At 37.5% G+C, this 12,816-nt stretch overlaps 1 protein-coding gene across 1 annotated transcript; it reads left to right on the forward strand.

The window, feature by feature from the left end:
* Window positions 1-413: 413 nt before the first annotated feature.
* On the forward strand, window positions 414-9,226 carry igf3 (insulin-like growth factor 3). The gene is made up of 4 exons (XM_077617125.1): window positions 414-2,266; window positions 2,741-2,873; window positions 3,350-3,537; window positions 7,340-9,226. Exons 1-4 carry the CDS (start codon window positions 2,087-2,089, stop codon window positions 7,529-7,531), a joined length of 693 nt encoding a protein of 230 aa, XP_077473251.1. The 5' UTR covers window positions 414-2,086; the 3' UTR covers window positions 7,532-9,226.
* Window positions 9,227-12,816: the final 3,590 nt, after the last annotated feature.

Here is a 12,816-nt window from a genome sequence, read left to right on the forward strand (position 1 = left end):
AGAACTTAGATAAGTCAAATGTTCAATAACATTTGAATGCAGATATCATGCTGTCAAGAATGTAAACAATTGAAGAGCCGTCAGAGATGAGAAGGAAAGAAGACGATACAAAATGAACATGGCCTTTTCCTTAAATTAAAAATAAAAATCTGGAACATTTTTTTATTTCATGTTATTATTATTTTTTTGCCCGTCTAGCATAGTAAGATGGCCTTTCGCTATGGAAACACAGGAGTGCATGCTAAATTAAAAAAAAATCAATGAATAGAAGAAAACAAATGAAAATTGTCCTTGCCTTTCTCTTTTGCAAGTGGTCACTTCCTTGTCACCAAGACAATCATCAGCCGTCATAGTCAATATAATTTAATTATTGACTACTTTTCCTGGTTGGAAAGCCATCCTTTTTGTTAAAAGCACTGGCAAGTCAGTTTTGAAAGAGAAAAGGGAAGCCCAAAGTACTATTGTTTTTTCAGTGTGTTTTTCAATAACAAAAAGTAACGTTTAGAAAATATACCTATATATTTTGTATTTAGTATTCATTTCTCTTTATATTCATTCATTCATTCATCTTCCATACTGCCCATCCTCAAAAGGGTTGCTGGAGCCTAACCGAGACTACACCCTAGACTGGTCGCCAGTCAGTCGTAGGCCACAGAGACAAACGACCATCTCGACTCCCAATCATACCGCCTCCAACGGGAATCGAGCCCGCACCGAAGTCAGGCAAGTGAACCTCTACACCACGAGGTGGATGTTCTCTTTATATTAATTTATTTATTCATTCATTTTTTTAAATGTTGGCACTCCTATGATTCCTGAGCAAGCCTTTAACTTAGGAGCGTCTAAACCAGTTTTCTAGAGCTGCTAAAGCTCCAAACAATCCAGGGTTAGTTTTTGCTGAAAACAATCAAACTGATTACACTTCTTGTAAAAACAAAAAACAAGATTGCTGAAAAGTTTTGCTCATGATTGGTGGTCCTTAGTGGAATACTTTGCCAACTCCTGTTAATTGAACTAGAATTAAACAGGTGAAATGTTACCAAGCACTTTTAGCAATATACATTGGCTGCGTGTCGTCTTCAAATGTTCCAACAGCTATAGCTTGTTCAGTGCAAAAAATTCCACAACACATCTGGTAAACAACTCTTTACCCAAATAAATGTCCAAAATACAGTTAAAGTGATACTAAATACTCCAGTTGAAGATGTATAATCCAATAGACATCAGGTAATGCAATTCAGTGGAAGAATAAAATGACCTGTTAACCAATTATTTGTGTTCACTTAATAACTTGCTAATCTTTTTTTTTTCATTATAAACGTTTTTACATCCGCCATATGATCTTACACATAGTAATGATATTTGGCAATGGCACAATTCTTGTGCAAGCAGAAATTTTTACATACCAAAGTTTCTTGGAAGCACAAATTCATTTTTTTGTTTGTTTAGTTTAGTTTTTTTTTAACATATCAAAATTTCTTGAGCACATTTTTTTTTCTAAAACCTTGCTTATAATCATGTGTAACATTATAGATACTGTCTGTAAAACATTCATTGCAACCTATTCAGAGTGTGAATGAAATAAACATTCATTCATTTATTTTCTGAACCTGTTGTACTCACAAGGGTTGCAGGGGGTGCTGGAGCCCTTCCTCAGCTGTCTTCGGGCACAAGGCGGGGGACACCCCAACTTGGTGGCCAGCCAATCGCAGAGCGCAAGGAGACAGACAACCATTCACGCTCACACTCATACCTAGGAGCAATTTAGACTGTTCAACAAGCCTACCTTGCATAGTTTTAGGATGTGGGAGGAAACCGGAGTACCCAGACAAAACCCACGCAAGCCCGGGGAGAACATGCAAACTCCACACAGGACAAGCAACCTGGGATCAAAGCCAGGATCCCAGAACCGTGGGGCGCACGTGCTAACCACTCGGCCGCCCGGCCGCCTCGCAATAAACAATAGGTGAAAATCTAAATTAGTTTCAATACGTCATAGACAAATCAAATTACGCTTGCCAAAGTACAAGTGCGACCTCTGTTGCATACATTTCTCTCCGTGTAGCAGAATGTTGAATTGTCTGATATGAGTCAGATGAGATTTGAAAGGGAATTTGTAAACGTGTGGAGGAAGGCCATCTCTCTGTGCTGTGGTCCTTCCTCCTTGCCCACAGCCTACTATAATACTGAAGGTGTGCTGAAGTGGCTTTGCACAAGCAGGATGAAATCCTCACAGTGTCTTTCTGGGAGATCACAGCCATTCAAGGTAAGCGTCATTGTTTCTTGACAAATTGTGGATTTTGTAATTGTATTAGTTTGGAGTAATGGTGCGTAGTAATTGGATAAAATAAAGCTATGAATACATGTAGTACTAATTTAGAATCTAAACTGGCAATATGCCTAAGAAAATAAAATTGATTTATTGAAGTTTTATTCCACTTTTTTAAGTTTGTAAGACTGAAATTTGTTTAGCAAAAAAAAAATCTAAACGGCTAAAATTATACAGCTGTATGTCTAAAAATGTTACATGCAATTTATGTGCTGTCTTTCTCCTAAAATCTTTTCAAATATTTGAAATGTTGACGCATCTAATTCCTCTGTTATTTTCATGGGGTATATTTTCTTAGTTTATTCGAGTCAGTATTTTCTATTAGATGGAAAATATATGCAGGAAAAACTGTAGTTCAGATCACACATAAAACACAGGTTTCATTCATCCCATTATTTCTATTGTTTTCAGGTGTTGTGTATGTTCTACTCGACCGTGTACCTGATCAGCGGTCCGCTCTGCTCAGAGGCAGCCAAGCTCCGATGCGGATCAGAGCTCATCAATGACCTTTTGTTTGTGTGTGGCGATCGTGGGCTCTATCTAGGTGTGTGCATTTTTATCATTACCTTGCTTTTTAGATTTTACATTTTAATGTTCTCTCAAGGACTGCTTTGAAATAACCTTGTTTGTAATTGGGATCCAACGTGTCTGAAATAAAACCACTACCATCACATTTTGATGCCCTTCCACAAGCCCAAAAGACCGCACGTGTGCGGGTTATAAAACACACGTGAGCCCTTTGACCTGATTACCTTTCTCCTCTTCTTACCGAGGCCGTCATTTCCATCTGGTATCAAACTTGTGGCAATACTTCAAAATGGGAGCATACCCACTAGAACACAGTGCCACATTTTGTGATAGCAATACTGTTGCAGCACTTGCTATCAGAGAGCAGCTTTGTTTTCAAAGAAAGGTACAGGGCAAAAAAAAAAAGAACAGACAACGGCTCACACGAAGACTGCATGGACAGCTGCTAAAACTTGACCCTAATGGCTTCTTTTTGTTTTACTCTTCTGAAAGATAAAGGCACATGGTCCGGTTATGGTTCTCGGCCAAGAGGGAAGGGGATCGTGGACAAATGCTGCCGGTCCAATGGCTGTGACCTACATCATCTGGAGATGTACTGTGCAAAGGCAAAGAAACAAGAGCAGACTACAGCATGGCCAAGCACAAGCACGGAATCCCTCACCAAAAAACAAACGGACACGGTAAGAACTTGACTTCTAAATTGTACAAGCATGCTTCTTGGTTAACAGGGTTTAGAGTTGGTACTGTTGATAATCATCAATCAGAAGGAAGCCTATTTTTGTCACACTTTTAAAAAAAACTCATTAAAAATAAAACCAAAAACTATGCACCAAAGCTCACCAATGTTTAACAAAGGTTCCATATTGCATATACAATGCGAACTCACCATGCCCTGTCTTGCCCTAGTCTTTTCTTTCCTCGCTTTTTCTGTCCTATAAATTAGTTAGTTACTTTATTCATCCTGTATTTGGGAAAATTTCATTGTCACAGTAGCAAGAGGGCGAGAATGCTAGTACAGGAAAAGACATTTTAGACATAAATAAGTTAATTAATAAATACATAAATAAATTAATAATAAGCCTGTTGCTGAAATATATACATATACATATATATATATATATATATATATATATATATATATATATATATATATATATATATATATATAGCAACATTTTAAGTAAGCTGCATTTCCCTTAAGTAAGGGGTGTCCAAACTATTCCACATAGGGCTGCGTGCAGTGGGTGCAGGTTTTTGTTCCAACTAATCCTGCATAGAATTTAACCAATGAGGTTTCTTCTGAAACCAGCAGCACCTGACGGCAATAAACTGATTACACTTTGAAAACACCAGATTAGTGAAAATGTATCTTCTTCATCGGCTGGAATATAAACATGCACCCACTGCCGCCCTTGAGGACCGGTTTGCACACCCATGCCTTAGGTAGTTCAAACTCACTTGCTGGACCCCACTGATTTGGCGTGAAAGGCAGACTACAGGACAGCCGTAGGACACATAGAGAGACAAACGGCCATACGCACTCACAATCATACCGCCACCAACGGGAATCGAGCCCGCGCCTGCCCGCACCGAATTTGGGCGAGTGAACCTCTACACCACAAGGTGGCAAAAATCAACATATTCCCGTATTTTTCACACTATAAGGCGCACCTTCAATGAATAGACTATCCTAAAATTTATTATCTAAGTAGTAGTAGTAGTGGTTGCGGTGGTGGTAGTGATAAAATTAATAGTAGTAGTTGCAGAGGATTGCATTATACCGTATTTATTCAAGTATAACGCGCAAAATTTCGTACCAAAATAACTGAAGCAAAGTTCGGGTGCGCATTATACATGAATCTTGGTGAAACACTGCCCTCCGCCCGTGACGTAAAACCTGTCTTTGTCCCTTGTACCGGTGCAATCCTTGGTGTGAGCTGAGAAAATGAAAATAAAAATTATACCAATTCTTAGTCACAAATTACGGGTGCGCGTTATACAGGTGTGCGCGTTATACTCGAATAAATACGGTACGTCCACCCAGATAGAGCTGTAATAGTAGTAGTAACCGTAGTAGTGGTTAGGATTAGTGTTATAGATCAACTAAATGGAACTGTGCTAAACGGAACTTCATACAATGATTAACCAATATAAATATTAAGGTACATCGGATTATAAGACATGCTTTTGAGAAAAAAAAACTCTTTTTGTTGCGTCTTATATTGTGGAAAATATGGAAAGTTTACAATACCGTGGTACCTCGACTTACATATTGAATTTGTGGCAGAAGTGGTTTCGTAACTTTAATTTTTTATAAGAGTCACATTTTGCCATAGTCTGTTCCAAGGTCTCCAGTACAACCTCTAACTAAACCCTTTAAAAATGATGAAACTAGTATCCAAATTTGTATGAAATATGTGAGAAACAAAAAGTGAAGAAAATTATTTTAACCATTAACACGAATAGGACACATTTCCCATTAATGTGGAAGGGTAAGTGTGAAGCAAAGTGAAGTTGTTGGTGGGTGAGGGAGAAAGAGGCAAAGGTTTAGTAGCTGAGAAAACATACATACACATGCACGGAACCGTACACCTTAACACTGTCTCACATTTGGTGAAATATCGAGCCAACACAAATTGCCTTTGACATCTTTTCATTATTTTCCCAATAATGCACAAGGCATGCTTTGTCAAACTGGGCGATAGCACGACTCACGAACACTTGGACAACAGAGCCCGATTCTTCTTTTCACTCACACCTGGGATAATTTCCTTGGGCCCCAAAACAGCATGTTAGAACTCCATGACGAACAAGAGTCGAAGGTACACGAAGAGCACCATGGAGACGCAGCTCCCTCCTAGCCAATTGGACCCCAGTGGGGTGCTGGGAGACAGCCTAAAGCAAGGGTGTCAAACTCGAGTCGGTTCACGGGCCACATTAACGTCAACTCGATTTCATGTGGGCCGGACCATTTTAGATATAATATTTATATATTTTTCAAGCAATCGGATCGCAAACTAGATCAAAAGCCCTAAATATTTAGTTTTTATAGATCTAAAACAATGTGTATTTGAGCTTTTTTTCTTAGTAAGGAAAAACGTCTTTTAATCATTTGTTTTTCATTTCAAAATGAAACAAAATATATATTTTTAAGTGGAAAACTGAAAATATTTATACTTATTTATTTTTAGATTTTACAAAATGCTTTTTGAACTAAAAACAGAAAAAGAAAAAAATGGATTTTAAAAAATGCAATTATTGATTTAAAAAAGTGGAAAATCAGAAAATATAATATACATCTATAATCTCCATTTGAATTTGATCCTAAATCAGAGTCGGAACTTGTGATTTACTTTCTCGGGCCGCCCAAAATGTTGCGGTGGGCTAGATTAGGCCCCCGGGCCACCATATTGACACCTGTGGCCTAAAGGATAGCAACTCTATCACGCCAATTCCAATATAAAATACAGGATATAATTGTATTTATGTTTCAAGGGATGTTTGATTTTTTTAGAATAAGCATTAAGTGACTTGAATTTCTTTCATATCCAGAGAAAAAAAATTCTTGAGGCATTTCGTAACCTAAATATTTCCTATGTAGAAGTTCTTAAGTAGAGGTATGAAGCAATCACATAGGGTTAGCCTTTGGTCAGTTACAACTATATTCTTATTGAAAAGAGTTAGAGTGCACAAAATACCAAGTCCCTTTTGATGCAAAACTAAAGCTCACCATTTTTAGACAACTGGAATTCCTTTAATTTGATTTAGGTTTACCCTAAAATGAGGTTAGGAATACTGAAAATAACAAGTTTCTTAAGAGAACTTATGAATTTTAGTCATACCTACTTCAAATATTACATGAGAATGATTTATTTGTTTGATTTATAACCTATTATTTTACATTTTATTTTTTACCGTGCATTGATTGTCCCCTCAGTAAATGAAACTGCGATGATCTATAACGCTACGAATAGTCAGATAGCATATATAAGCAATTATTTTTCAGTATCTGTATTCCGTGTTTGTTGTTTCTGCCTTTCCCCTCAAACCCTTATGCTATATTTCAAACTCCCTCGTGGCACAATAAAACTGTTAAAGCATTCAAATCTATTTGAATCCATCATTCTGAAATTACTTTTATTTATAAAAAAAAACTTTTAGACACCTCTGGGTGTCTTTTAAACCTTAACTAAAGCATAGCCAAATTGTGTTGTATGTAGGAATTTGGAAAAGATACTGATAATTTACTCTCAACACACCTAATGACATCTGATCATGTTGACGAAACACAATCATGATACCTGATAAAAGGGTGTAAATGAATGCATGTGCCAAATAATACTGGTAGCAAAGCATAACAAATCAGTGGCAACTCATCAAATCAGTTCAGGTCAAACCAAGGACCAAGGTCATCTGATGCGGAGAAGCCAGCACTGAGCAAGTCCTTGAAACGCTTTGTTTTTGCTTATCGTTGTCTTGCAGGCCTATCAGTTCCAAGCTGTATTTCAGAAAAGACTTTTACAGCACCTGGGGCCACCCGACAGTCCAAAGAGGGAGGCCTATAGGAACAAAACAAAGCCTTCATTCCCAAAGAAAACACTATCACGGAGGAAGATGAAGCGACCGCACACCAGTAAAGCCCCCTCCATGGCCACTACAAGGACATCCCTTTAAATGACTGACCTCCACCATTTTTCTTCAGCTCCTTTGAGTACTGGCCGGCAGGTGGTCCATGCTTACCTGTTTGGGGAAATGCTGCTTTTCAGTTCGTATTTTGCATACATCAATTACTGTATTTGGTTCATTAACTATTTATGGCACATTTATAACATGTCTTTCAACTTTGTTGCATTTGTTTATTATTGTTATTACATGCACTTTGATAATATTTTATTATTTGTAAAATGTCTTAGTCTTATTTTATTGTGTATTAGAAAATATATTTCTGTATTTAGTAGATACTATTTAGAGACTATTTATTTGTCTTAGACCACTTGTATGTAGAATATTTGAGGTTAAAAGGTGTTATTGGTGGTGAATTGACATACTAATTGTTATCATCCAAATAACAACTAGATGAAAACAACATGGTTGAGAGATTTTATTTATTTTGGGGGGGAGCAACTTCAAGCATTAGGGCACAGGTGTCAAGTGGCGGCCCGTGGGCCAAATCTGGCCCACCGCATCATTTTGTGTGGCCCGAGAAAGTAAATGATAAGTGCCAACTTTCTGTTTTATGATGAAATTCAAATGAAGATTGTAGATTATTTCCTGTGTTTCCTCATTTTAAATCAATAATTGCAAACAATTTGTACTAATTTGAATGTCCAAAAATGATCTATCGATTAGCACGATCGAGAAGGCTGTCAATTTATTAATCGATTAATTTTGGCAGCCTAGTTGGAAGACATAACGGCCCTCCGGATGTAATCGAAACTACCACGTGGCCCGCGACAAAAAAATGAGTTTGACACCCCTGCATTAGGGGTTTGTTTTTTACTCCACCAGCAATTCATAACAATATATTATTTACCTCAACTTGTTTTTATGTTTTGACTCAGCCTCAGTGACATGAAAAACAGCTGATCATTTTATAACAGGACTAAAGTTATCTAGTCCCTTCCCTTACAGTTCAGAAGGCCATCTCAGCAGAGATTTAAGTAAGGCTTCCATTGATTAGAAAGCAGTGATAGTGTAAAAAATAATAATAATTAAGTGTCATTCTTTTTTTTGGCATTCATTCATTTTTTTCTGTATCGCTTATCCTCACATGGGTGCCATTAGGTGCTTGAGCCTATCCCAGCTAATAATGGGTACCAGGCGAGGGGACACGCTCAATCGGCGGCCAGCCAATCGCAAGGCACACAGAGACCGACAACCATTCACGCCCACATTCATACCTAGAATCAATTTAGAGTTTTCAATCAGCCTACCCTGCCTGTTTCTGGGATGTGGGAGGAAACAGGAGTACCCAGAGAAAAGCCACGCAAGCCATTTGTTTGAATGTGATCGTGAATTCTGTCTACTTGATCCATGCAATTGCCTGTTGACCAGTCTAGATTACACAGTTAACGTGATTATTTGACATCCATATCCGTCAACTTCAGTATATAAGTTTTAAAGGAAGCTTCAAAGGGTTTTACAGTCATAAAGTCAAGAGATTTGCATAATTTGACATTAACGCAGTTGTCCATCACATTTCTCTGTTTATGGTTTCAATCTCAAGTATTTTCTTAGGTACTCCAGTTTCCTATCATTTTCAATAGATTAGTCTAAATCAAGGAGAAAAGCACTATGAGAGTTCTCCCAAATGTCATCAATTTGTTAATCCTGATGCAGTGTCTTGAGAAATAAATTGAATTTTGACTGCCCAGTCTTACATTCCTTAAATTGAACCTTTCACAGATAGCATTGTGTGATATTTTGACTTGACAACTGTCCAAGTGGCAAAGAAAATTGTTCTGTCTACTGATGCAAATAAATGAATTTTCTGGCAATCTTGGAGTAACTTTTGGGTGCATTTTTTTCTGTTCTAATTGCTCATAAAAAAAATTAAGAAGTCTTAAATTTCACATGGCAAAACCTGTAGAAACCCTGATATAGAAATGCAATGGATGGATGTGCCAATTGCATTATATTTAGCCGCCATAATATTTGGTACCATATGGCTTCATGCATGTTAAATTCCTAAACTCAAGCCTTATGAAAAAAAATCAAAGAGGAGACAATACGGTCTCAAGACATTAATTTTTCAAGCAGGCATGTTGGCCTTCTGAGTCCCTGATTGTATTTTTTTTTTTTTTTTTTATCTCAAAATACATTCAAAGTGAAAGTCTTTTGCATTCTCAATGATCATCCCAAGTAACGTATTAGTCAATGTCATTTAAATTGTACTATAGTATTTTCACCTAATATGAAACAAAGTGACAGCACATAATAATTTCCATAAATCTTCGTATCTATACAATGGGTTTTTTTTTAATCAATTATAATTTGTCAAAATTTAAAACTGCCCTAACTTAAAAGTGGGGAAACACCAAAGTGACCACATTTTGTCGAACAGAAATGCATGACTAAGCAGCATATTCTATCAAAATTCAAACATTCATAAGCAAAGCTGCAATAGTAGTGTTATCAGAATAAAATGTATAGCCCCCACTTAGGCAAGGTTTGTCAGGCCTTCCAAGTGCACAAAAAGTAACAGATGTTCACTTTTGGTTTGATAAGGCCAGAAGGGAAATCTGTCCTCCGTGAGCTCGCTTACATCACTGCGAAATAATATTTTGGGCCTCTCTAGGAAATCATACATTCTTTGAACAATAGATCCACATTGATGGCATGCAGAAAATGGTACAGCTTCCCACCCACAAGGCATATAAGGATAGGTACTGGAGAATAGTAGATGAGCCAACGCATTTTAACATTGAGTCATATTTAAAATCAAATGCATGGTGGGTGGGTGTCTGCGGTATCAACATAGCATCAAGGACAGTAAACCAGCCTTCACAAAGCCAGCAATTTCACTTACATGCGTACACATTATGTTCCTCGCACTGGGGTGAGTGGACACGTCCAGTTCTGTCATGTCTGTCTGTGGTGTAGCGCAAAGATTTCTTATCTTCAGTATACACAAATGATTCAGCCAGTGGGAAAACCCAGCCTCCAACCACCTGTTCACTTTTGTTTTAGCGTCATACAAACAGATGAGTTTAGGACGCCAAATATACGCAGGCAGAGGGGAAAGTGTTCGAGAGGACACGGTGTCTATGTATCTCGGTACCGATGTAATATCAGGGAACAGTTTGTGTTGTGTAGCTATTCACTGCACCTGTTGTGTGTAGTTTTTTTCTGTGTTGTTTCCCTTCAGTCAGGAAAATCTCGAGTGTCATTTTGGAAAATTTCAGGGTCATTTTCTCATTTTTGTTTGTTCCTTCCTCGATGTTTTGTCCATAATTAATTATCCTTAATTTTTTTTAGTAGTACCATATTTTTCGGACTGTAAGTCTCACCTGAGTATATACGCAATGATGAGGAAAAAAAGAAAATATATATGAGTATATTTAAAACATACTGGAGTATAAGTTGCATTTTTGGGTGGGATTTTCTTTTAACAGAAACCAATAATAAAACATACGTTTGAGCAGTTTTAAGCAAAATGTAGAACAACAGGCTGAATAGGCACCTGTTAACAACAGTTTTTCAGATAACTTCAGCTTAATTTTTTTTTTTTAAAAAACAATAAAAAGGTTGTCATGGTCAGAGAGCCAAACTATGGAAAAAAATGCAAATTATAGTCCAGAAACGATGGTAATTGGGAAAAAAAAGAGTGTGCTCAGTTAAAGTAAACTTATTAGGGGTGGGATTAGGTTAAATCTTTCTTTTTTAGGACTCGAAGTTGCCTGCCTGGATGGTCAGGTGTATGGTCATGTCACTGCATTTTTACATCTGATGTAATTGAATCATGTGGTTATTGTTACCCTGTGCACTGTGGGCAAATAAATTGAACTTAGAACAAAGAGCTAAAATAGAACGACTCTAGTGTATGTAGCCTGAAGAAGCAAAAACAGAGTAGCATTTCTCCTTCACACATCTACTCAAGTAAAACTAAAAAATATGGCTTGATAAAATTACTCCAAGATGTAATTTTTTTCCAAAAGGCTATTCAAGTGTACTGTAATGTACTGTAGCATATGTACCGTATTACTACCTACCTTTGGTTAAGGGAAACTCTGTATCCTACCGTGCTCATTAGTCTAGTTCTCACACTCTTTTACTAAGAAACTACACTTTTTCAACCGCTTTATCCTCACTAGGGTCGCGGGGGATGCTGGAGCCAATCCTAGCTGTCTCCGGGCCAGAGGCGGGGGACACCCTGAATCGGTGGCCAGCCAATCGCAGGGCACAAGGAGACGGACAACCATGCACACTCACACCCATACCTAGGGACAATTTTAGAGTGTCCAATCAGCCTGCCATGCATGTTTTTGGAATGTGGGAGGAAAACGGAGTACACGGAGGAAACCCACGCAGGCCTGGGGAGAACATGCAAACTCCACACAAAGATATCAATATTAATTTGTATGGTCACTTTCCTATTTTCCATAGCCCGCAGAGCACACGGTCTATGTTTTCAGACTTTTTTTTTGCCTTACCACTTATGGGCAGAAATTTCCCCATATTTTCTTGATCATATTTTTGGACTGTATTGTGTTCGTAGATGAACTTGTGTTAAGCAATCTCCAATGTCATGTTTGAACTTTAACATTATGTGACAAATTGTGTTTCATCATTTGTCTTTAATCACAACAACAATATGCACGTCACAGATAAATTGAACATGTGGGACAAGGACTTTGTGATTAGATGGTACTGTAGCATGTTCTGTGTGACCTGTTTTTTGGCAATTTAGATTATGTAACTCCCTTCTAGACTGCGACCCTTGACATGTCTGACCATGCTGAGAGCACACAACTATTTTTAGATGAACAGTACGAAAAGTATGTAAGAATAAAGCGCTACAGGGATAGACAGACGGATGATCTTGACCAAATTTGGTCTTGTTTCGGAACAGACATTTTGACCTGTTGCTTCTTTTAAAAAGATTAATGACTTCCTTTTAATTCAAAACTTTGGGTCAATAGTTGCAGAATTTCAGTTATGTCAAGTTTTTTCCCCCCGAAATCATCAAAAACACCCCAAAGGATCCAAGACAGGCAGTTGACCTAAAGTGACCGATATCATATCACAATTGATCATTATAAACTTTGCCCTCATCATCTTATCTGTAGAAAATTCAAATCACCCACAAAATTATGTTTTACGTCTGAAAGTACTGTGTTGATTAATTACAGCTGTTTGGTGTTTGAAATCTGTTTTATAGTTGATATCCGGTTATTGCAAAGCTTTATCAGTACAATTTAAAGGTGCTGGGATTTAAGAAATTACAACTTAACAATATT

The sequence above is a fragment of the Stigmatopora argus genome, chromosome 1 (assembly GCF_051989625.1).
Source record: "Stigmatopora argus isolate UIUO_Sarg chromosome 1, RoL_Sarg_1.0, whole genome shotgun sequence".
NCBI lineage: Eukaryota > Metazoa > Chordata > Actinopteri > Syngnathiformes > Syngnathidae > Stigmatopora > Stigmatopora argus.